This window comes from Bombina bombina, chromosome 4 (genome assembly GCF_027579735.1).
Source record: "Bombina bombina isolate aBomBom1 chromosome 4, aBomBom1.pri, whole genome shotgun sequence".
Lineage (NCBI taxonomy): Eukaryota > Metazoa > Chordata > Amphibia > Anura > Bombinatoridae > Bombina > Bombina bombina.
The window spans coordinates 285611671-285636508 of NC_069502.1; the positions used below are offsets into that span (position 1 = coordinate 285611671).

A 24838-nucleotide genomic window follows, 5' to 3' on the forward strand; every position below is an offset into this window, starting at 1 on the left:
AATATAAGCGCAACCTGTCTTGTGCAAAAAGCTTACTTCTACAGCAGTTAACACTCGAGCAGGAGCATTAACAGGGCAGTTTCTAGGGGCGGGCAGACTGGGCAGTGTTTTTTTTTTATTGTGTTAAAGTGGCAGTGCTTGCTTGATAAACTACTGGTATAGCAAAGGTTAACATTCACAGATCACAAGCATATACATTAAATATATATATATATATTAGAAAGAAAGCTGTTATGTTAATTGGCAGCATTGGATGTCAATCATAATAATGGAGCAACAAGATCACAAAGTGGGGATGTTATGACCGGATAACTACTTAGAGCTAAAACTGAAAGTAAAAAGGAGAGGAATCACCCTGAGGAAAGCAGTCTCCTATCTCACTGATCTATGTCACTAAAGAGGTGATGTTTTATGCATATGACAAATTATACATGGTCTTTACATAATGATATGTACATATTTTTTTATTTACTGAGCTAATTAAAAAATGTGCTTTATAAAACTTGGGTTTCCACAAACTAAGGAGCAGGTTTTCTGTTAAGGACTGTTGAATAAAAAAAAAAAATCTTTTTGAAATTATGCTTTTTTTTTAAATGTATTTACTTATTGTTTAATAAAGGTTAAATGGACAGTATACACTCATTTTCATATAACTGCATGTAATAGGCACTACTATCAAGAATAAGATGCACAGATACTGATATAAAAATCCAGTATAAAACTGTTTAAAAACTTACTTAGAAGCTCTCAGTTTGGCTCTGTTGAAAAGGTAGTTGGAAAGCCCACTGGGAAATAAGACACTCCCCCTCCCCCTTCTTTTGCATATGAAAAGACCCTTTACACAAACAGGAACAAGCTGGAGAAGGTATCTGACGGTATTCTCATAAAACTTTGGGGCTTGGTTAGGAGTCTGAAATTCAGAGCAATGTTATTTAAAAATAAGCAAAACTATACATTAAAAAAAAAAAAAACTTTATGGGCTATATAAATGGATCATCTACAAAACATTTATGCTAAGAAAAAATGAGTGTATAATGTCCCTTTAATAGTGATAGGTGTGTGTATGTGTCATTTACTCCATAATGACAATGGCAAGTTTTCACAAACTCACATGTGAGTGCTTGTGTCTGCTATTACTGCCTGAGTGTGTGTGTGTGTCTATCTATCCCTGCCTGTGTGTGTGTGTGTGTGTGCTATTACTGCCTGAGTGTGTGTATGCCTATCTATCCCTGCCTGTGTGTGTGTATCTGCCTATTACTGCCTATTACTGAGTGTGTGTGTGTGTGTATGTGTATGTGTGTGTATGCCTATCTATCCCTACCTGTGTGTGTATGCCTATCTATCCCTGCCTGTGTGTGCATGTCCCTGTCTATTACTGCCTGTGTGTGTGTGTATGCCTATCTATCCCTGCCTTTGTGTGTATGCCTATCTATCCCTTCCTGTGTGTGCATGTCTCTGTCTTTTACTGCCTGTGTGTGCATGTCTCTGTCTATTACTGTCTGTGTGTGAATGTCTTTGTCTGTTACTGTCTGTGTGTGCATGTCTCTGTCTATTACTGCCTGTTTGTGCATGTCTGTCTATTATTGCCTGTGTGTGAATGTCTCAGTCTATTACTGCCTGTGAGTGCATGTCTCTGTCTACTACTGTCTGTGTGATTGCTTGTCTCTGTCTATTACTGTCTGTGTGTGCACGTGTCTGTCTATTACTGTCTGTGTGTACATATCGCTGTCTATTACTGCCTGTGAGTGCATGTCTCTGTCTTTTACTGTCTATGAGCGCATGTCGCTGTCTATTACTGTCTGTGTGTGCATATCTCTGTCTGTTACTGCCTGTGTGTGCATGTCTCTGTCTATTACTGCTGTGAGTGCATGTCTCAGTCTATTACTGTCTGTGAGTGCATATATCTGTCTATTACTGCTTGTGTGTGCATGTCTCTGTCTATTACTACCTGTGTGTATAGTATATTTGAAAAATAAACAGCTATTACAGTTCTTTATCAAATTATTTATGTGCAAAAATCTCACAGACTTTAATAGTGAATTTTGTAAAAAAAAATTGTTATAACTTTTCTAAATAATTGTAATAGACCCCTAAATATGTTACAAATACACCCAGTGACATATTGCAATCCTTTAGAAAATCTTACCTGATGACTTTTTTGCAAAGTTTAACTTTAAAGTCTATTGGACATTTTGTATATACATTTTGGATAATAATTTAATTATTCTTGTTCTCTTGGTATGCATTGTTGAAAAACATATGTACATATCCTTAGCAGCAGCAATGCACTACTAGGAGCTAACTGGTGGATGGCCGCAACACACATTTGTCTCTTGTAATTTGCTCATCAGATGTGTTCAGCTAGGTCCCAGTAGTGCACTGCTCCTTTTTATAGCTGACCTCTAAATGACAGAGTGATATGCAAGGTCTAGGAGGGGGACTTTAGAATCTGTGAGGGGGGCACATTTTGGAATTTTGCCCTGGGAGCCAGATTCTCTAAAAACGGCCCTGAGCGTTAAATAGCGTTCCACTTGTAATCTGGCACAAAATGTTTTAGTTTTAAATAAAAATTAATCTTAGCTTACAAGATTGAGAATAATTAGATAAAGTTTTATCTTCAGCAACAAGTTACAGCTTTTGCGCATGCTTGAATGAAAATAAAAAAGAGGATCAACTTTTTTAAATTAAAATAATAAGGGCAAGCAATATTAGTATTCCACTTTGTAATACCAGCACACGATAATGTGCGCTGGTATTACAAGTAAATGGCAATGGGAAGCATTGAGCTCATGAGAGTGCACTTCCATAAGCTCCTATGGGAGCCTCGTTATAATACTGTCAGAGACGGTATCAGAACCTCGCGTAGCGAAGGGGGTAAGTAGCGCAAGCGATGGGCAGCATTTTTAAATATATATGTGTATGAATATATACATATATATGTGTTAATAAGTGTATATACACATAACACATAAATATATATGTGTATGAATATCTACATATATATGTGTTAATAAGTGTATATACACATAACACATAAATATATATGTGTATGAATATCTACATATATATGTGTTAATAAGTGTATATACACATAACACATAAATATATATGTGTATGAATATCTACATATATATGTGTTAATAAGTGTATATACACATAACACATAAATATATATGTGTATGAATATCTACATATATATGTGTTAATAAGTGTATATACACATAACACATAAATATATATGTGTATGAATATCTACATATATATGTGTTAATAAGTGTATATACACATAACACATAAATATATATGTGTATGAATATATACATATATATGTGTTAATAGGTGTATATACACATATTAACACATAAATATATATGTGTATAAGCACATTCATATATGTTTACATTGCGGTCTATGGGAACATAAAGTTCCCCTAGACCGCAATGTAAAGGCACTTTTCAGTGCTGTTTTTTTCTAACACCCCACATCCGCCAACTTTAAAGCCCCAAAACTGCCTAGTGCAGTTACTTTTTTTTTTTAAAGAAAAAAACTATAATGCCCTCTGTTTAATGCAATCTCTGGTTAATTTTCGGAACCACTTGTAATGGCTGGTTAATTATCATGAGCCCGCAAATGGGCAAATTTGACCATTTGCAAGTGCTCAGTAATTTAGAGCTCCACTTGTAATCTAGCCCTAAAGCTTTTAAAATATAATTATTTTTAAATCTTCAGCAATAGTAGTACAGCCGTAACTAAGTATGGCACAGCTTAAAAGAAAAAAACTGAAAGAAACAAAAGTTTTTTTTTGGGGGGGGGGGGGGGTTCAAAATAAAATGTAAATCTTTTAGTAAAATAAATAAAATTAGTGGTGGAGAGAATAAGCAAGCCTGCAATATTGTCCATTGAAGATATAATATTTGTTCTGTATCTCTCTCTGTCTCTCAGTGTATGCAACAGCAAAGGTTTGTGGGAATCAGTTGATCTGTACTTGTTTATGTATGCCTACCTTAGTCCTACCAAACTAGCACTCAGGATTGGTCAGAAAAGGTCACAAATAACAGGATGATATCAATCAAAATCTTCCTAATATCTTTCTAAAGGCTTTCAGGCTTCATTATAAAGAAAACCAATCAAACAAATTAACTAATATTAACAATTTTATTTGTTCAATTTTTATTAGTTAATTAGTTTATTTATTAAAGGACCAGTTCATTATTTGTTTTCATTAAAAATGAATGAATAACACATTTTTAGTTAAAAATAAAATTAGTTTTTTAATGAATGCACATGTCTAATAATTACTGTAAAATACTGTTCATTCTATTTGTTATGCTTATATTACATCTGTTCAGTTAGGCTTTTCTTCAGATTTTTACTAGCCTTACTCTGTAACCAGTGGAATCTCAAACTCAAACCTTTTACAATCCTACCAAAGAGGACTTATAGCTGTGAAAATTTCAGGTTACTATCGGGTGCCCCACCAGAGATAATCAACAAGAAAATAAGGAGAAATGTTAAAAAATTGCACTTTCTCGCCCCCATAAGGAAATGCATGAACAAAAGTTTAGGACTGAGATTTAAACCCCTACCATTATGAATTGACCCTAAAAAGTGGAACGTTCAGTGATCTGGATCATAATAATGTAAGGATCAAGATCACTGAAAGTTCCACTTTTTGGGATTACATTCTAAGGGGCTGAATTATCCGGCTCCGAATGGAGTTTGATGCCCCTGTTTCCACGCGAGCCTTCAGGCTCACTGGAAACAGCAGTTATGAAGCAGCGGTCTTAAGACTACTGCTCCATAACTGGTCCTATACGATCAGGATGATTGACACCCCCTGCTAGCGGCCAATTGGCCTTGAATCTGCAGGGAGCAGCATTGCACAAGAAGTTCTGGTGAACTGTGCAATGTTAAATAACGACAGCGTATGCAGTCGACATTTAGCAATGTCTGTCGGACATGATACGATACAGTGTATCATGTTGGACAGACATTGATAAATTGGCCCCTATGTCTCAGGAACAAGCATATGCAAAATGTTTATATATGTATCTTGTAATGTGATCTAAAGATCAGTTTTTGTTTCAAGGAGCTAGGACCGTCTCGAGCTGAGATATTGAGGTTTCCGTAAATATCTATATAACCAAAATGTGTTGTGCCCCATGACACCAAGATGCCTGCCGTGGTTAAATCAAGTAAAATTAAATTTAAAAAAACTGTTGTTTTTCCAATACTAATACATAGAAGCAAAAATTAGGAATATTAAAAATGGTCAAGCAACTTATGTTGGACCACTTGAGATGGATTAACCCAAATTGCATTTGTGTCTGCAGGAGCACTGTACCCAGACAACACCTCTGGTTCATTAAAGAAAGATGATATTGTTCAGCCAGGTGAATCCTATACTTACAAGTGGGATGCTGTAATGGAGCAGGGACCAACTAAACGTGAGGATGAGTGTATTACAAGGATTTACCACTCACACATTGATGGTCCTAAGGATGCTGCCTCTGGTCTAATAGGATCCTTGATCATCTGCAAAACAGGTAAGAGTTTTTCAGCTATAGCAAAAGGAATATATATGTAAAAATTGACACTTTTGGAAATAAATGTAAATGACAAAATGCAGATGTTTAGCTGCAATGTAAATAAACATTTGTCCATTCCAGTAACATTGGAATGCTAATTCTTAAATATTCAATATAAGTCTAAGGGAATCAATATTGTTTCAGGGATATATGCCCACCTGAATTCAGTGAGCTGCTGTGCTTTGTATAATGCAAGTCATCACTGATAGGATACACGTCACCACTGGTTCTCTTAGCAGGTGTTAAGTTTGAATGCAGCTGCACTTAGCGCATGCAGCATGGTAATGTATGCACATGAAACAGTAAAACTTTTAGTAGAAGCATTTTTAATAATGCAAGTATATTAAAAAATGCTTCAACTCAAGTACACTTTAATTTTGTCAATAAAGTCCATTTAAAAGTACAAAAGTATAAAGTCTTAGAAAGAATCCTTATTTTAAATATCAGTTGCTTAATAAATATTATTATAAAAATCCTCATCCAAAATGTAATTATTTGTGCATGGTATATGGTTGACACCAAGCTTCAGATGCTGCTAATATATACCTATTGCATTCACAAAAACAGAAGTTTCAGATTTGTTGTTGAGGTGAGAATTATTATGTCTAGTATTAGGTCTGTCACTTTGTACACGCACTAGCACAAACTGCATCAAAGTATGTGCTGGGTGATAAAATTTACTGCAACATTTGTTTTTTCAATAGAGTAAAAGCAGAGCTTAAAGTGAATGTAAATTTTGATGCTAAAGTGCCCGGTTTTTAAAATTTTGATTAAAAACAGGCACTTTAATTCATCAAAATTTACATTTCACTTGTGTTGACAGCCGATCCAGCTTCCTCCACCCATAGCAAAGCCTCTTGGGCTTAAAATGAGGAATCCGGCTTCCTCCAATCACGGCGTTGAATCAGACACTGATTCCCCTGGGGGGGACAGCCGTGATTGGAGGATGACCTATCCATCATTTCTGACGTCAGAAATGGCTTGCGAAGGCCGGAGGAAGCTGGATCTGCTGTCAAGTTGAAAAGGTAAGTATATTTTTACAACACGAGTGAAATGTAAATTTTGATGAAAGTGCCCCTGTTTTTAATCAAATTTTTAAAAACTGGACACTTTAGCATCAAAATTTACATTCACTTTAAATATAAGACATATATTTGTCGGCACATTTTGCCAAAAGGGTGTTTTTAAGATTCATTAATAGGGCAGAACATTTTATTAATTTCATGTTTTTAAAAGCAGTAAGATCTTTCCAATAAAATTACAATTTATGAATACATTCATAGTTACATTATTAATTAGACACTGTTTGCTTTTTCTATTGTGTTTTATTTGTACTACAGGTGTTTTGAATAAAGAAATTAAAAAAAAGTATGAAGAATTTGTCTTGATGTTTTCCGTGGTGGATGAAAATATAAGTTGGTATATTGATGAAAACATAAAAACGTTTTGCAGTAACCCAGAAACTGTGAATAAGGAGGATGAAGAATTTGAGGAGAGTAATCTTATGCACTGTAAGATTTTCTTTGAATATTTTACATTAAATATGTTTTGTTTTATTTAGTGATGTATAAATCTCTAAAGAGCAAAACCACCGGATGTTTAAAATATTTCACCTGTTACTAGGAAGTTTGGGGGTGTAGTAAAATGTTACTCATTCAATTAAATAATTTTCTGAATTCTGAGGATGTGGTAAAGAGGTAAATCTCTTAGTTAAGGCCTTGTAAAGTTTTGTGTGGCCAAATTAAGTTCTGATCACAGACTACATTATCGAAAAACAATTATTAGAAAAATTTAAATTTGCAGCGGCATGGAAAAAACATTTAGCTAGATTACGAGTTTTGCGTTATGAGTGGCTCGGTACTAACTTGCAAGTTATTTCCACCGCTCACCTTTAATAGCGCTGCTATTACAGGTTTGCAAAAACCCGGCGTTAGCAGGCAATATGGCAGCATTGAGCTCCATACAGCACACAAATACCAGCGCTGCTTTGAGCTGGTTTTACGTGCTCGTGCACGATTTCTCCATATACATCAATGGGGAGAGTCGACTAAAAAAAAGCCTAACACCTGCAATAAAGGAGCGTAAAGCTCTGTAACACAGCCCCATTGATTCCTATGGGGAAAGAAAACTTATGTTTACACCTAACACCCTAACATAAACCCCGAGTCTAAACACCCCTAATCTGCCGCTCCCAACATCGCCGCCACCTACATTACACTTATTGACCCCTAATCTGCTGCCCCCGACATCGCCGCCACCTACATTACACTTATTAACCCCTAATCTGCCGCCCCCAATGTCGTCGCCGCCACCTACATAAATTTATTAACCCCTAATCTGCCGCCCCCAACGTTGCTGCTGCAACTATACTAAAGTTATTAACCCCTAAACCTCTGGCCTCCCACATCACTAACACTAAATAAATATATTAACCCCTAAACCTAACCCTAAGTCTAACACTAACTTTAATATAATTAAAATAAATCTAAATAAAACTTACTAACATTACCTAACTAATTCCTATTTAAAACTAAATACTGACCTATAAAATAAACCCTAAGCTAGCTACAATATAACTAATAGTTACATTGTAGCTATCTTAGGTTTTATTTTTATTTCACAGCTAAGTTTGTATTTATTTTATCTAGGTAGACTAGTTAGTAAATAGTTATTAACTATTTACTAACTAGTTAAAATAAATACAAATTTACCTGTAAAATAAAACCTAACCTGTCTTACACTAACACCTAACATTACACTACAATTAAATAAATTACACAAATTAAATACAATTAACAAACTACAATTAACTAAATAAAAAAAAACATAGCCTAAACTAAACTACCAATAGCCCTTAAAAGGGCCTTTTGCAGGGCATTGCCCCAAAGAAATCATCTCTTTTACCTGTAAAAAAAAAAAAAATACAAACAACCCCCCAACAGTAAAACCCACCACCCACACAACCAAACCCCCCAAATAAAATCCTATCTAAAAAACGTAAGCTCCCCATTGCCCTGAAAAGGGCATTTGGATGGGCATTGCCCTTAAAAAGGGCCTTTAGCTCTTTTTCTTTGCCCAAACCCCTGATCTAAAAATAAAAGCCACCCAATAAACCCTTAAAAAACCTAACACTAACCCCCGAAGATCCACTTACAGTTTTTGAAGACCGGACATCCATCCTCATCAAGCCAGGAGAAGTCTTCATCCAAGCAGGCAGAAGTCCTCAATGAAGCCGGGAGAAGTCTTCATCCAAGCGGCAAGAAGTCGTCCTCCAGGCGGGCAGAAGTCTTCATCCAGACGGCATCTTCTATCTTCATCCTTCCGACTTGGAGCGGCTCCATCTTCAAGACATCCGGGACGGAGCATCCTCTTCATACGGTCCCAGATTTAAAGGTTCCTTTAAATCCGAGATGGCATCCCTTGAATTCCGATTGGCTGATAGAAATCTATCAGCCAATCAGAATTAAAGGTGAAAAAATCCTATTGGCTGATCCAATCAGCCAATAGGATTGAGCTTGCATTCTATTGGCTGTTCCAATCAGCCAATAGAAAGTGAGCTCAATCTTATTGGCTGATTGGATCAGCCAATAGGATTTTTTCACCTTTAATTCCGACTGGCTGATAGAATTATATCAGCCAATCGGAATTCAAGGGACGCCATCTTGGATGACGTCATTTAAAGGAACCTTCAGTGTATGGCTGGGACCGTATGAAGAGGATGCTCCGTCCCGAATGTCTTGAAGATGGAGCCGCTCCACGTCGGAAGGATGAAGATAGAAGATGCCGTCTGGATGAAGACTTCTGCCGCCTGGAGGACGACTTCTTGCCGCTTGGATGAAGACTTCTCCCGGCTTCGTTGAGGACTTCTGCCCGCTTGGATGAAGACTTCTCCCGGCTTAATGAGGATGGATGTCCGGTGTTCAAAAACTGTAAGTGGATCTTCGGGGGTTAGTGTTAGGTTTTTTTAAGCATTTATTGGGTGGGTTTTATTTTTAGATTAGGGGTTTGGGCAAAGAAAAAGAGCTAAATGCCCTTTTAAGGGCAATACCCATCCAAATGCCCTTTTCAGGGCAATGGGGAGCTTAGGTTTTTTAGATAGAATTTTATTTGGGAGGTTTGGTTGTGTGGGTGGTGGGTTTTACTGTTGGGTGGTTGTTTGTATTTTTTTTTTACAGGCAAAAGAGCTGATTTCTTTGGGGCAATGCCCCGCAAAAGGCCCTTTTAAGGGCTATTGGCAGTTTAGTTTAGTCTAGGGGGTGTTTTAGTTTGGGGGGGGGTTTATTTGGATAGGGCTATTATATTAGGTGTAATTAGTTTAAATATTTGATAATTTCTTTTTAAGTTTGTGTAATTTAGTGAGGGTTTTTTTGTAATTTAGTTAATTGTATTTAATTAATGTAATTTATTTAATTGTAGTGTAATGTTACGTGTTAGTGAAAGACAGGTTAGGTTTTATTTTACAGATCAATTTGTATTTATTTTAACTAGGTAGTTAGCAAATAGTTAATAACTATTAACTAACTTGTCTACCTAGTTAAAATAAATACAAACTTACCTGTAAAATAAAAATAAAACCTAAGATAGCTACAATGTAACTATTAGTTATATTGTAGCTATCTTAGGGTTTATTTTATAGTTAAGTATTTAGTTTTAAATAGGAATTATTTAGTTAATTATAATAATTTTTATTTAGATTTATTTAAATTATATTAAAGTTAGGGGTGTTAAGGTTAGACTTAGGGTTAGGTTTAGGGGTTAATAACTTTAGTATAGTGTCGGCGGTGACGTTGAGGCAGCAGATTAGGGGTTAATAATACTTAACTAGTGTTTGCGATGCGGGAGTGCGTCGATTTAGGGGTTAATATGTTTATTATAGTGGCGGCGATGTCCGGAGCAGCAGATTGGGGTTAATATTTTTATTATAGTGTTTGCGATGCGGGAGGGCCTCGGTTTAGGGGTTAATAGGTTGTTTATGGGTGTTAGTGTACTTTGTAACACTTTAGTTATGAGTTTTATGATACAGCTTTGTAACGTAAAACCCATAACTACTGACTTTAGATCTTGTCATTTTAGGCTGTACCGCTCACTTTTTGGCCTCCCAGGCAAAACTTGTAATACCGGCGCTATGGAAGTCCAATTGAAAAAGGACTTTTTGAAAGGTGCAGTAGTTACGTTGCGTTATGGCCAAAAAAGTGTGCAGTACAGCTATTCTGACAAGACTCGTAATTGCAGCGGTAGTGAAAAAGCAGCGTTATGAGGCTTTTTCACTCATAACGCAAAACTCGTAATCTAGCCGATAGTTTTTTATTATTATTCTGTTAAATAATGTATTTCAGGACCAATCAAAAATCAATATTTGCCCACAACTTAATAGAAAGTATATAGTTATCATTCTATACATAATTCACCACAAATACAGAATTATGAGTCTTCTTAGCCTATTGTCTTTAATTGGCTTTTCCTGAACCTGCCACATTCTTCACAATTATTGCTTAAGGAGATCATTTTAATCTGTCACAAGCTGAACACAGCAAAGATGCAAACCAATTGCATATGCCAATTGCTTTGTATACAAGTATTTTTTGCAGAACAATGTTTAATTGCTGAGATATACTTTGCATTTTCTGCTTATACTACCAACACCTCCATTCCATTCTGCTCTAATGGTGCTTATAAGAATATGTACTTTTTAGATAACGTGGTCCATAAGTTTCTTAAGGTAATATACTCAAATCTATTCATTATTAATTTTGTTTTTCAGCTATCAATGGATATATGTATGGAAATCTCCCAGGGCTTTCTATGTGTAGTGAAAAAGAAGTTCGCTGGTATATGTTTGGCATGGGAAATGAAGTAGATATTCATTCTGCTTATTTTCATGGACAAACATTAACAGAGCAGCTATTCCGTGTCGACACCGTTAGTCTATTCCCTGCAACAATGATTCAAGCTACAATGGTTACAGATAAACCAGGAAAGTGGCTCCTCACATGTCAGGTTAACGACCACTTAGAAGGTAAATATGTTTTACTCAGTTATTTAAGCCTGGAAAACAGACATATGTTACTCATCATATTCTGACTCACACTGGTTGTTATAAAAAAGTGGGCTGACCCTTACTGTACAGACGTGTGGCACTGTGACATTCTGAGCACATCACCAGTGAATATGAATCTCAGCAGTAAGGAAGGAGAATGTTTTCAAAACATATAATGTGCGTTTCATAGATATAAAAATGTGTTATGTTTTGTAATAGTTCAAATAATCTATACACAAACAACGTTTTACAATAAATTTCTTACAACTGCTCATTTCTTTACAGAAAGAGTGGTGAAACATGTATGTGTGAAAATGTTTACCTAAGCAGTGTGTATTGTTTAGAACACTAGAACATACCTGCACTGTTTTCTCATTGTTATACAGGTTACTCCCATAGAACACCCATAGAACATCTATAGATTTGCTATGTATGTAACATTAAACATAAACCTCTATGTGCTGGGAGTTTAAGTGTATATTGTACATAGGTACGGTGTGTAATATATATGTATTAAACTGTAAAATAAATATTATGTATTGTAACTAGACTTGTGCAGCCACCAAAAATTAGTTTTGCACAAATTTGAGGAATATTCGTTGGCTGCACTATTCGGTATTCGTTTCGTTTAAATTAAACAAATACAGGTAGCCCTCAGTTTACGCCGGGGTTAGGTTCCAGAAGGAATGGTTGTAAATTGAAACCGTTGTAAATTGAAACCCAGTTTATAATGTAAGTCAATGGGAAGTGAGGGAGCTAGGTTCCAGGCCCCTCTCAAAATTCTCATAAGTAACACCTAATGCTTTATTTTTAAAGCTTTGAAATGAAGACTTTACATGCTAAACAGCATTATAAACCTAATAATATAATCGCACAACACAGGCTTCACTTACATTTTTCTGCAACAGTTCTTTCTATGCATTCAAATCTGGAATGAGTTATAGACAGGAAGATCTTGTTCCTTTGAAATCTGCTCGATAGCTCAGGTCTGGTTAAACTGATTAATTTCAGCTTGCTTGGCTTTGCTGCAACACAAGCGGACAGCTCCACCTACTGGCTATTTTAATAAATGCACTGCTTCTGAATGCTTTTCAATAGCAGTCACATGACTGGAACAAAAGGTTGTTATTCTGAAACGGTGTAAATTGAACCATTGTAAAACGAGGGCCACCTGTACTGAATATTCATTAACATTTACATTTGCTTTCGTTAAAAGAATGTATGTGTTTAAAAGCTATAAATGAAAAAAATTCACCTGTAGTTTATACTTACCTACAGCGTGCGGGAGATCAGCGCTAAACCAGACCTCTTCTTTACAGAGCCCCGGAGCCTGCACTACAATACCTTCTCCTTTAGTGCAGACTCTAGAAACAATCATGCTAAGCCTCCTGTAAGCGCAGCCGGGGCTCTGTAAAGGAGAGGACTGAGTAAGCTTAGCTCTCCAGCGCGCTGAAGGTATTAAACCTAAAACTCAAAAATTCAAGGAAACTTATGAAAACTGATGAATTTAAGCAGTATTTTTTCATTTTCTTTACATTTTGTTGGGGCATTACCTTGGATATTCGTATTGTAAAAAATCAACGCACATCTCTAATTGTAACAAAGTTAGTTATTTAAAGGGACAGTCTAGTCAAAATTAAACTTTCATGGTTCAGATAGGGATTGGGATTCTTTGTTCATTTCTAAGCCCTTGAAGGCCCCTCCATAGCGCTAGTTCATGTGTGCCATATAGATAACATTATGCTCAATCCCATTGAGTTATTTATGAGTCACCACTGATTGGCTATAATACAAGACTGTCAAAATAACTGAAATAAGGGGGCAGTTTGCAGAGGCTTAGATACAGGGTAATCACAGAGGTAAAAAAGTATAATAATATAAACATGTTGGTTATGCAAAACTGGGGAATGGGTAATAAATGGATTATCTATGTTTTTAAACAATAACAAATCTGGAGCAGACTGTCCCTTTAAATAAACATGTTTTTAATGGTTGCAATGTTTCTAAATTAATCATAATTTGTTTACGATACACAGAAAAATGTACAATCAACATTTTTAAAGTCACAAACCTAAATACATTGTTGTATACAAGCTCTAAATACATTAAAACACACACTATAGAGAATATGAAACCCAAAATAGATAGAAACACTTTCTATTTTACTTCTATTACCAAATTTTCTTTGTTCTCTTGCTATCTTTTGTTGAGGTAATTTTACTTTTTCTCCTTAGAAGAAAGCTTAGAAATCTTTCCAAATCACTTCAAAATTTACCATTAAAAATTTACACTGCTAAATGCACCTGTTATGATTTTATGTTGCAGGGGGAATGCAAGCAATTTACGAAATAAAAAACTGTACATCAAATACAAAGAAGTTCAAACTATGGCATTGGAAGGAAAGACATTATTACATTGCTGCAGAAGAAATTATATGGAACTATGGCCCATCAGGATTAAATAAATTCACTGGAGAGAAGTTAGATACACCCGACAGGTACATTTATTATAGAATGAGGGAAGTACTGAATGTGATGATTAGGCATCAGATATTTTAGAAATACAATATACTTACAATTACCATTCTACTGCGCATTCTGCACAAAACAGCAAATATTAAACTGCAATTTTCAAAACCTTAAAGTATTAATATAATACAGTATTTTAAAAATCATTTTTAATATTACTTACCAAAGTTAATGAAAATGTATTTATAAATATATATGTATATAGTAACAGTGGGTCATATAAAAGCTTATGTAGAGAAAGGGTGGGTTAATTCATGAATTTGACTTCCAATAGAGGCATTAAGGGCAAAGACTGGGAAGTAATTTAGTAATGCTGTGGATATGCATAAGGTCAATGCTAAGAATTGTAGCCTTTAGATGATAGGCATTATGGTGCATCTTCTTTCAGATCTACATTTCTATGCTACAATGCTATGGCTTATTTTAATGCTTGTATGTGTTATGTAAGTATAGAGCATATGTCCTGTATATGGTACAAATTTGATGTAGAAATTGGCATTTTCTAAAAATGTTTTGAAGAGACCAGAATAGCCATAATTAAGCACCAGTAAGCACTAGATTTAGAGTTTGGCGTTAGCCGTCAAAACCAGCGTTAGAGGCTCCTAACGCTGGTTTTGGGCTACCGCTGGTATTTAGAGTCAGTCAGGAAAGGGTCTAACGCTCACTTTGCAGCCGTGACTTTTCCATACCGCAGATCCCCCTACGCCATTTGCATAGCCTATCTTTTCAATGGGATCTTCCTAACGCTGGTATTTAGAGTCTTGGCTGAAGTGAGCGTTAGAAATCTAACAACAAAACTCCAGCCGCAGAAAAATGTCAGGAGTTAAGAGCTTTATGGGCTAATGCCGGTTTATAAAGCTCTTAACTACTGTGCTCTAAAGAACACTAACACCCATAAACTACCTATGAACCCCTAAACCGAGGCCCCCCCACATCGCCGCCACTCTAATACATTTCTTAACCCCTAATCTGCCGACCACACACCACCGCAACCTACGTTATCCCTATGTACCCCTAATCTGCTGCCCCTAACACCGCCGACCCCTATATTATATTTATTAACCCCTAATCTGCTGCCACCAACATCGCTGCTACCTACCTAAATTATTAACCCCTAATTTGCCGACCGGACCTCACCGCTACTATAATAAAGTTATTAACCCCTAATCCGCCTCACTCCCGCCTCAATAACCCTATAATAAATAGTATTAACCCCTAATCGGCCCTCCCTAACATCACCAACACCTAACTTCAAATATTAACCCCTAATCTGCCGACCGGACCTCACCGCTACTATAATAAATGTATTAACCCCTAAATCTAAGTCTAACCCTAACACTAACACCCCCCTAAGTTAAATATAATTTAAATCTAACGAAATAAATTAACTTTTATTAAATAAATTATTCCTATTTAAAGCTAAATACTTACCTGTAAAATAAACCCTAATATAGCTACAATATAAATTATAATTATATTGTAGCTATTTTAGGATTAATATTTATTTTACAGGCAACTTTGTATTTATTTTAACCAGGTACAATAGCTATTAAATAGTTAATAACTATTTAATAGCTACCTAGTTAAAATAATTTAGGCATTTAGGATGGATTGAAGGGGAGAGAGGTGGGAAAGTGGAAGGCCAGTATGCAGGTTATTGCAGTAGTCAAGTCGGGAAATAACAAGGTAGTGGATTATTTGCTTTGTGGTGTTAGCGCTCAGAAAAGAGCAAATCTTGGAAATATTGCGTATGTGGTTGTGGCAGGATGAAGAAAGCGATTGGATGTGGGGGACGAAGGGTAGGTTTGAGTAAAGTGTAACTCCCAGGCAGTGGACCTGGGGCAATGGAGAGATGGTAATGCCGTTGACAGGGATAGAAAAGTCAGAAGTCGGCGTAGAGCTTGAGGGAGGGATTAGAAGTAGCTCAGTCTTGGACATGTTGATTTTTTATTTGGTGAGAGGCCATCCAGGAAGAAATACCAGATAAGCAGTCACTGAGATGAGAAAGGACAGAGGCAGAGAGAGCAGGGGTGGAGAGGTAGATCTGGCATAGAGGTGATATTTGAAGCCATAACTGTTGATAAGTTTACCCAGTGAAGAAGTATAAATGGAGAAGAGTAGAGGACCCAGAACAGATCCTTGAGGTACTCCAAGAGACAGAGGCATTAGAGAGGAGGAGTCACCAGCAAATGACACAGTAAAAGACCTGAGAGAAAGATAAGAGTGAATCCAAGAAAGAGCAGTGTCACAGAGTCCAAAAGAGCTAAGGGTCTGTAGGAGGAGGGGGTGGTCAACTGTGTTGAAGGCAGCTGAGAGATCAAGTAAGATAAGAATAGAGTAGTGGCCATTACGTTTAGTAGAAAGAAGATTGTTAATAACCTTGGTAAGGGCAGTCTTAGTTGAGTGTTTGGGGCAGAATCCAGATTGCAGGGGGTCAAACAAGGAGTTGGTGGACAGGAAGTGGGTTAGGTGACTGTAAAATAGTTTTTCAAGGACTAAAAAACAAAACATAGAGGGCGCCACATAGTGCAGATCATGCAGATAGGTGCAGTATATGAATATAGCCAAATCGCTACTCACGTGGTGTGATGCACGTTAGTGCAGTACAGGCAGACCGGATCCAAAGGTCGTCCGGTAGACTCTTAGGCACGTCTGGATCAGGTGATATCCTTGTCCCACCAGGGGAAGTCCAGGGATTGAAGAGTATGTCACACTGAATAATCAGGCTGTCCTTGTCCCACCAGGGGGAGTCCAGGAACTGAGGAATGTGTCTCACTGGATATACCAGGCTACAGATGGTAAAAGTAGCCAATCTTTAATTAGATGTAGAAACACTGAGATGGCAATAAAGAATCCAATCCAGGGAAAATAGTAAAGTGTAGCAGCAGAAGTGACAATAAAATGTTTTTTATTAAAACAGGGTAAAAGCAACGCATTTCTCCGTGTCACAGCACAGTTTCATCAGGCTGTACAAGCAATAAAATAGCTGCTACACTTATATCCAATCACATCCAGAACAAAACCTCCCACCCACAAGTAACACATCTGATTTCAGTGTGATTGATTGCAAGCATATAGTGCTTAGTTACCATGAGAGGTCTATATAATTCAAAAATCCATGCATCCTAGCAAATTAGTGAGTCACACATTTATATGTATGTAAAGTGTCTCTGTTGTTAGAGAGGCATTTAGTCTAACTGTCCACAAACTACAAAATATAATAATAATCGTCAGAACTCTCGAAAAATAATATTAGCCAATCATTTATTGGGGATGTTAGTACACTCAAATGCGTCATATGCTAGGGTACCTCCTCTGGTTAGAACTCCAATCATCTGTTAGAAATGTGATGATAAACAAAAAAACATCACATAGTAGTGTGAATATTTGTCTTACTCAAAATCATTGAAAAGAGTATGCATCAGTATAATGGGTAAGGTTTATAAATACCCCATATGGAGTTACAGCAAGTCATAAACCACGTTCATGAACTTCATATAGTCTAAGGACAAATAAAAATAATAGCGGATAATTAACTATCTAGATACACTAAAAATAGAGGGTAATATACTCCAAAAAAGTTTAACGGCAACTGTGTCAGGGTATATATAATACAATCGCTGAGCGGTAATCAAATGAGAATACATAATATAGAGTTCTCAATATAAAGAGCATGAACAAACGTCATCCGCATCATAAAGTAAACAGATGCGGGGGGTGTGTTGGTGAAATTACGGTCCAATAGGACTAGAAGCTGTTAATATTATGATGAACATCAGTGGAGTTCTTAAAGTCGAGAGTAAGTATCTATCACTACAATACCAACGTATACATAGTGTATAAGTGGGGGATATAAAGCACATAAGCAATAAAAACAAAAAATAAACATAAAATAAAATAAGCATAGCAATTAATAGTCACCAGGATCTAGAACACTATATAACAAGATAGTAAATATCAAAAAATAGATAAACATCAGCCAAGAGCGTGATGCTAAGAGTGGTAATAGATCTATATGCCATAATAAATTTTTACCAAACTGGTAATGACAATAGAAGACAATAAAGCATTAAGGTAATATAGGGGTGTGTCCCTTAGGCATCAATTATATATATCATAATGAGCTATAAAGAGAATAGCCAAGTGTCGTAGACTAGATAAGTGAAATCAAAACAACTAACCAAATATGTGTTAGTGACCCGTAGATAATTGTTAGAGTGATATATCCCATATCTTATAAATATTGATAAGGTGAGGGGACAAATATCCCCTCACAGGTTATAATAATATATAAACCTATATAAGTGATGAGATGGTCACTACCAGGGAGTAAAATGGAGGGGTAGTGCCTAAAATAGTAGTACTAATAGTGCAACGTATACCGTTGTGAAACAAAGTGAAACAATACTAGACAATCAAATGACAAATGACATAACAAGAAAATTATAGTGTATACTAGAGATGAGAAACTGGCCCTAATCATATATACAGACTAAAAAGCAGCAAGATCCATGTTCATGTTGAGACCAGAGGGAAACAAGGTCTGTAGTTTGTAGATCCAAAAGGTTTCCCTCTGTCTCAATCTATTGAATCTATTATACAAATGGGAGGGTGGAATGGATTCAATCAGACAAATATTGAAGGTGTCAAGAGAACCATGATGGTTCAAATTGCAGTGTCTGGGAACACTATGATTTTTTTAAGTTATTCTTCATATTCCTGAAATGTTCATTCCATCTGTTTCTGATCAATCTACATGTGCGGCCTACATATTGGATCTCACAAAATTTACAAGTGAGCATATCCAACATATATGGATACATGACAGATATTGATGAATCATGTATTTTTTACTAGTGATATGAGAAAAGAAAAAATTGCTCCCAGGATGAATATATTTGCACATATTGCAGTTCTTAAGATGACACTTAAAAATACTCTTCTTAGCCATACAGATCTTAGGGGATAGTGTACATTGATCAAAGTTCTTTAATTGTTTTTTGTGGGGATTTGTAACACTAGTTTTATGAACAACCGCCTTACTAGGTGCCAGATAATTTTTTATCGTAGGTGCTCTTTTACAGATGCATCTAGGTTCAGGTGCCAACAATTTACCCAAAATAGGGTCCCTACACAACAGTTCCCAATGTTTTTTCACAATACTTTTTATCTTCAGGTGGTTAATATTGTATTAAGCAATGAAGGTATAATTAGCTTGATAGTCATTATTAATGTTATTTTTGGATTTTCGTCCAAAATAGGATTTCCTATCATCATTTTTTGCATGTTCATAAGCAACCTGAATCACATATTCAGGGTATCCTGTCTCCATAAATCGATTCTTAAGGATTATACTCTGTTGTTCATGATCATTTAGAAGACTGCAATTTCTATGTATTCTTTTAAATTGTCCGTATGGTATATTATTTTTCCAAGAATTGTGATGGTTACTCTTATAATTGAGATAGCTATTACAGTCAACGGTCTTAAAATGAGTGGTTGTGATAATTTTGTCAGGCATAAATCCAAAAATACTATAGACCTCTCATCAGTCACACTGGAAAAAGTCAAACCCATATTGTTGGAATTAAGATGTGCAACAAAGGACTCAGCAGAACTAATTTCACCCTTCCATATAAACAACAAGTGATCAATGTACCTGCCATAGAAGACAAGGTTCGCCCCAAAATGCCGAACCATATATATATACTGTTCTTCAAAATTGCTCATAAATAAATTGGCAAAACTTGGGGCGAACCTGGTCCCCATGGCAGTACCCTTGAGTTGCAAATAATACTCATCCTGAAAAACAAAATAATTATGTTGTAATATAAAAGCAATCAGTTATAAAATGAATTCTTTTTGTAAGTCAGGAATATAAAAATCACCTGTCAGATATCTCAAGATAGCTTGGAGACCCCATTGGTGTTGTATGTTTGAATATAGGGCATGTACATCACATGAGATCCATACATCATTTTTCTGTATATCAAAATTGTCCAATTTTTGGATCAAGTCAGGAGAGTCTTTAATGTATGAGTCCAATGTGAGGACGTACCTGGGGGGCATTGTGCATTTTTAAGCACCTTAGGTAGGTGATAATAAAATGCAATTAGGTTTAACAGGAATTAGATAGTCTCTTTCAACTTTTGAAAGTATGCCTCCTGATAACCAAAATTAACAATCCCTTGAAGTATTTTCAGATATTTGTCTGTGGGATCATATGGTAATTTTTTGTGTCCCACACATGTTTTCCTTTCTTTCATATAGGTATAAACTATGCCTTGTGAATAGTCATCATTATCCCTTGCAAGTTTCTTGTTTTTGAGATTAATAATGTCTTGTTCAAATTTATCTACTCTGTCTAGTACCAAATTATTCAAATTGTTATATTTCTCATTAGTCTTAATGACAAATGGTTGTTTTTGAATTTTTTCAATCTCATTACTAGCATCAATAACTAGTTTCTCTCTATGGGATATTAAAATATTCATGAGTTTAAAGAAGCACTCATTCAGAGCTACCTCCCATTCAGACAACAAAGCCGTATTGTCTTTGAAGGAGCAGTTTTTAAACATACGCAAACCTCTCGGTATTTGTTTCATATTCACATATTTTTTAAGGGTATCAAGGTCCCACCAATGTCTGCATTCATTTTTAAGCTGCTCCTCCAATCTAAAAAACATAGTCTGGATAGGTACTTCAGAGGGATTCTCATTCGTCGTATCCAGATCTGTATTAATCAGACTAGTGGACCCTAAGAGTAATCTTTTGTTATTGCGTTCACTGATGGATAACATATTGGCTGCACTCTTAAAAGTGGGGCGAGAACTACAAAGGATAAAACCAAATACACGACAGGCAGTAGGCGTGCCTGACCAGTATTGATAAGAGGCGCCAGCAAAATATATTGAGGTGATCTAGTTAGAATAGTTAAATATAATATATAGTATGTATAATCTATAATAAAATATGTATGGAAACAGTGATAATCTTTAAAAAAAATGGTCAGACCATGATAATAATATGACACATATGTGAAAAAGTCTAATATAATATAAATGTTGATAATTAAAAATTAATATGTCCCAGTGGTATACTTATTCAAGAGAGAAAGTTCACAATCATTTCCCAGAGTTAGGATAAAGATAAAAAGTCCAAAGCTTCAGGCTGCTCCTCTGGTGTGTTGCGCCATGATACCAACAAATGTAGGTCTAAAAAGCAAAACGTAGAGGGCGCCACATAGTGCAGATCATAAAGATAGGTGCAGTATATGAATATAGCCAAATCGCTACTCACGTGGTGTGATGCACGTTAGTGCAGTACAGGCAGATTGGATCCAAAGGTCATCTGGTAGACTCTCAGTCATGTCTGGATCAGGTGATATCATTGTCCCACCGGGGGAAGTCCAGGGATTGAAGAATATGTTGCACTGAATAATCAGGCTGTCCTTGTCCCACCAGGTGGAGTCCAGGAACTGAGGAATGTGTCTCACTGCATATACCAGGCTACAGATGGTAAAAGTAACCAATCTTTAATTAGATGTAGAAACACTGAGATGGCAATAAAGTATCCAATCCAGGGAAAATAGTAAAGTGTAGCAGCAGAAGTGACAATAAAAAGTTTTTATTAAAACAGGGTAAAAGCAACGCGTTTCTCCGTGTCACAGCACGGTTTCATTAGTTTTTCAAGGAGTTTCGATGTTAGTGGAAGCAGTGATATGGGGCGGTAGCTTTCAGGAGAAATAGGGTGAAGGGATTGTTTTTTGAATATGGGAGTAACCTTTGTATGTTTGAAAGAAGATGGGAATGAGCCAATAGAGAGAGATAAGTTGAAGATGTGAGTAAGAGCAGGAGTGAGGGTGAAAGACAAGGGAGGGTATTAGATGGGAAGGGATAGGGTCGAGCGGGCAGGTAGTGAGGCTTGAGGAAGATTGTAATGAAGAAACTTCATTCTCAGTGGTTGGATGGAAGAAGCAGAGGGTGGCAGAGGGAGTAACTGTGCCTGTTGTTGGAAGATTGCAGGTTGGTGTTGGGATGTTGCTTCGCAGGGCCGGATTGGGAAATCAGAGCAGCCCTGGAAATTTGAAAGGCCCGGCCCAGCCCCCCCCCCCCCCGGTTCATCCCCACCCCCTCTGGCTCAGCCCCGCCCCTCCAGCTCAGCCATGCCCCCTTCCCGCTCATGGCCCAATATGGCCCTGATAACTCAGTGCCAGTACTATAGTAAACAGTTCCCTTGTGAATATGGTCACCGTGCCAATAACAAAGCTGCGCTGCAACCTGCATAATGATTTATATGTACCGTATGTCACAAATACAGATATATATATATACTGATGATAAAGCCATATAAAGCCTTATTTATACTATTTCACACCTCAGCTACAACCCCCAAATCTCTAGCTAATAGAACATTCTTATAAGACCACTCCACTGTACACAAAACTAAGCACAGCAGTTGTCATATACAGTCACTTACCTGTCCCAAACTCTAACAAGTCGCCAGCACCACAAGAGTTAGCTAGTCCAGAATCCAGATCAAAAGCCCCATGTCCCCTCCAGCCCCCTGAGCCCGTGATCAAGGAGCTGACTCTGGAGCAACTGTGATGGATGATGGGGGCCGGGGTGGGGAGCCATCCGAGCAAGTATGTGGGTGGGGGAGCCAGGGTCAAAAAAGTAAAGGCACTGCTAAGTTGCTGTCCTGTGGTGTGGTGGCCTGCTGCAACTGTACTCACTGTCCTGACACAGCCGCTCTCAGGCTGAGCTCCCGCCACTATCTATGTCACGTGATGAGAACAAGTCAGTCAACTCACTTGTGACGTCATGTAAGCCGCTGGCACACCCCACCTGACCCGGCCCACATATGATTCCTGAGTCCTCAGACTCCTCCCTGGCCCAGTGTGGCCCTGGCTCTCGGACTGTGTACACTACTGTGACAGAGACTGAGACTGTGACTGTCTGTGTGAGTGACAGACACAGACTCAGTCACAGTGTCTGGGTGAATGATTCGCTTTATAATTTGGCTTATTGCCTGGCTAAGTGAGTTACTACTAGTTGCAGTGTTGCGGTAAGGTCTTAAGTAATAGCGGTTAACTAACTTTTGCGGAGGCAGCAGAGAGGGGGTTAAGGTTATAAGTACTTATAAGTTTAACTTTTACTAGACTAGACTAGACACAGAGTGCTGCAGCCTTAGTGGGGACTAAATCTAAGTCAGCGTAACAGGGACTGATTACAATACCGGCCTCAATATCGCAACAAGCGAGCAAAAATATAATTTATACAGCATCAGCCAGCCAGCCAGCTAAGCTGCCGGCCGGCGGCCCACCGGGATTTTTCCCGGTATCCTGACTGCCCAATCCGGCCCTGTTGCTTCGGATATTACGTAGCAGGTCTTGAACACTAAAGACAGAAGGGGGTGGAGCAGGTGGGTAGAGGAGAGAGTTAAAGGTGGGGAAGAGTCATTTAGGGTTTTAGGTAAAAGTAGATATGAGAGAAGAGAAGTAGGTTTGCTTGGCTAAGTGAAGGACAGAAGAGTATGAACGAAGAATAAACTTATAGTGGATGAAATCAGGTTAAGAGTGAGTTTTCCTCCAGACACGCTCAGCAGTATGGGTGCATTTTTGCAAATAGTGTGATTGCTGAGAGATTTTTTAAAATTGGAGTGGATCCACAGAAGTGGGTTTAGCTGTTACATTAATATTATAAGTGACCAGGTGATGGTCTGAAATGGGAAAAGGGCGACAGGTGAAGTCAGATATAGAGCAGAGGTAGGAAAATACCAGGTTGATGGAGTGCCCATCATGGTGAGTAGGGAATATGGTGGATTGTTAGAACGAAAGAGGATGTGAGTGAATGAAGTTTAGAGGCAGCAGGGGCAGATGGGTTGTCAATGGGAATGTTGAAGTCCCCAAAAATTAGGGTTGGTATATTTGTAGAGAAAAGGTGAGGAAGCCAGGTTATAAAAATGTAGCAGTGTGTTTTGCTTTAAGGTTTATCCTTTATTTCCTGCACATCTAAGTATAGATCTATTTCAACTACATTGCAGAATGGGCAGCATTGTTCTTCCTTTCTGATGTTATCTTATGTTGTATGCAGATCAAACTATTCTGCCTATAAATGTGGTCATATTTTATAGTCTGATATTGTAGCTTAACTGGTATATAAAATGTTACTGTTATTTTATAGAAATGGCCCATTATTGGTTGGAGGAGGAAATCTATAAAGGCCGATAAATGGCCCATCTTGTATCGTTCTTATTGGTATGCAGGTCAGATTATTCTACCTTTATTACAGGTATTAATATTCAGCTAGATTACGAGTTTTCAGCATTATAGGGAACTTAACGGGAGCCACAAAAGCGTTGTTAATTCACCTTCATATAGCGCTGCTATTAAAGGTTTTTAAAAACCTGGCTTGCATAGGCGATATGGTGGCATTGAGCTCCATAACTCACCCAAATACAAGTAGTGTTTTGACGTGCTCGTGCATGATTTTCCCATAGACATCAATGGGGAGAGCCAGCAAAAAAAAAGCCTAACACCTGCGATCACGGAAAATTATGTCTATGGGAAAGAAAACGTTATGTTTAAACCTAACACCCTAACATAAAAACCACATCTAAACACCCCTAATCTGCCGCCCCCGACATTGCCGCAACCTACATAATGTTATTAACCCCTAATCTTC

General features: G+C 37.2%; 1 protein-coding gene across 1 annotated transcript in view; it reads left to right on the plus strand.

Annotated features, from left to right (window-relative positions):
- Nucleotides 1–24838, plus strand: part of LOC128656209 (ceruloplasmin-like) — a 208642-nt gene that overhangs the window by 80050 nt on the left and 103754 nt on the right. Inside the window, 4 exon segments of the mRNA XM_053709992.1 lie at nucleotides 5334–5546; nucleotides 6929–7099; nucleotides 11350–11604; nucleotides 13951–14122. Coding sequence (XP_053565967.1) covers nucleotides 5334–5546; nucleotides 6929–7099; nucleotides 11350–11604; nucleotides 13951–14122 — 811 coding nt within the window.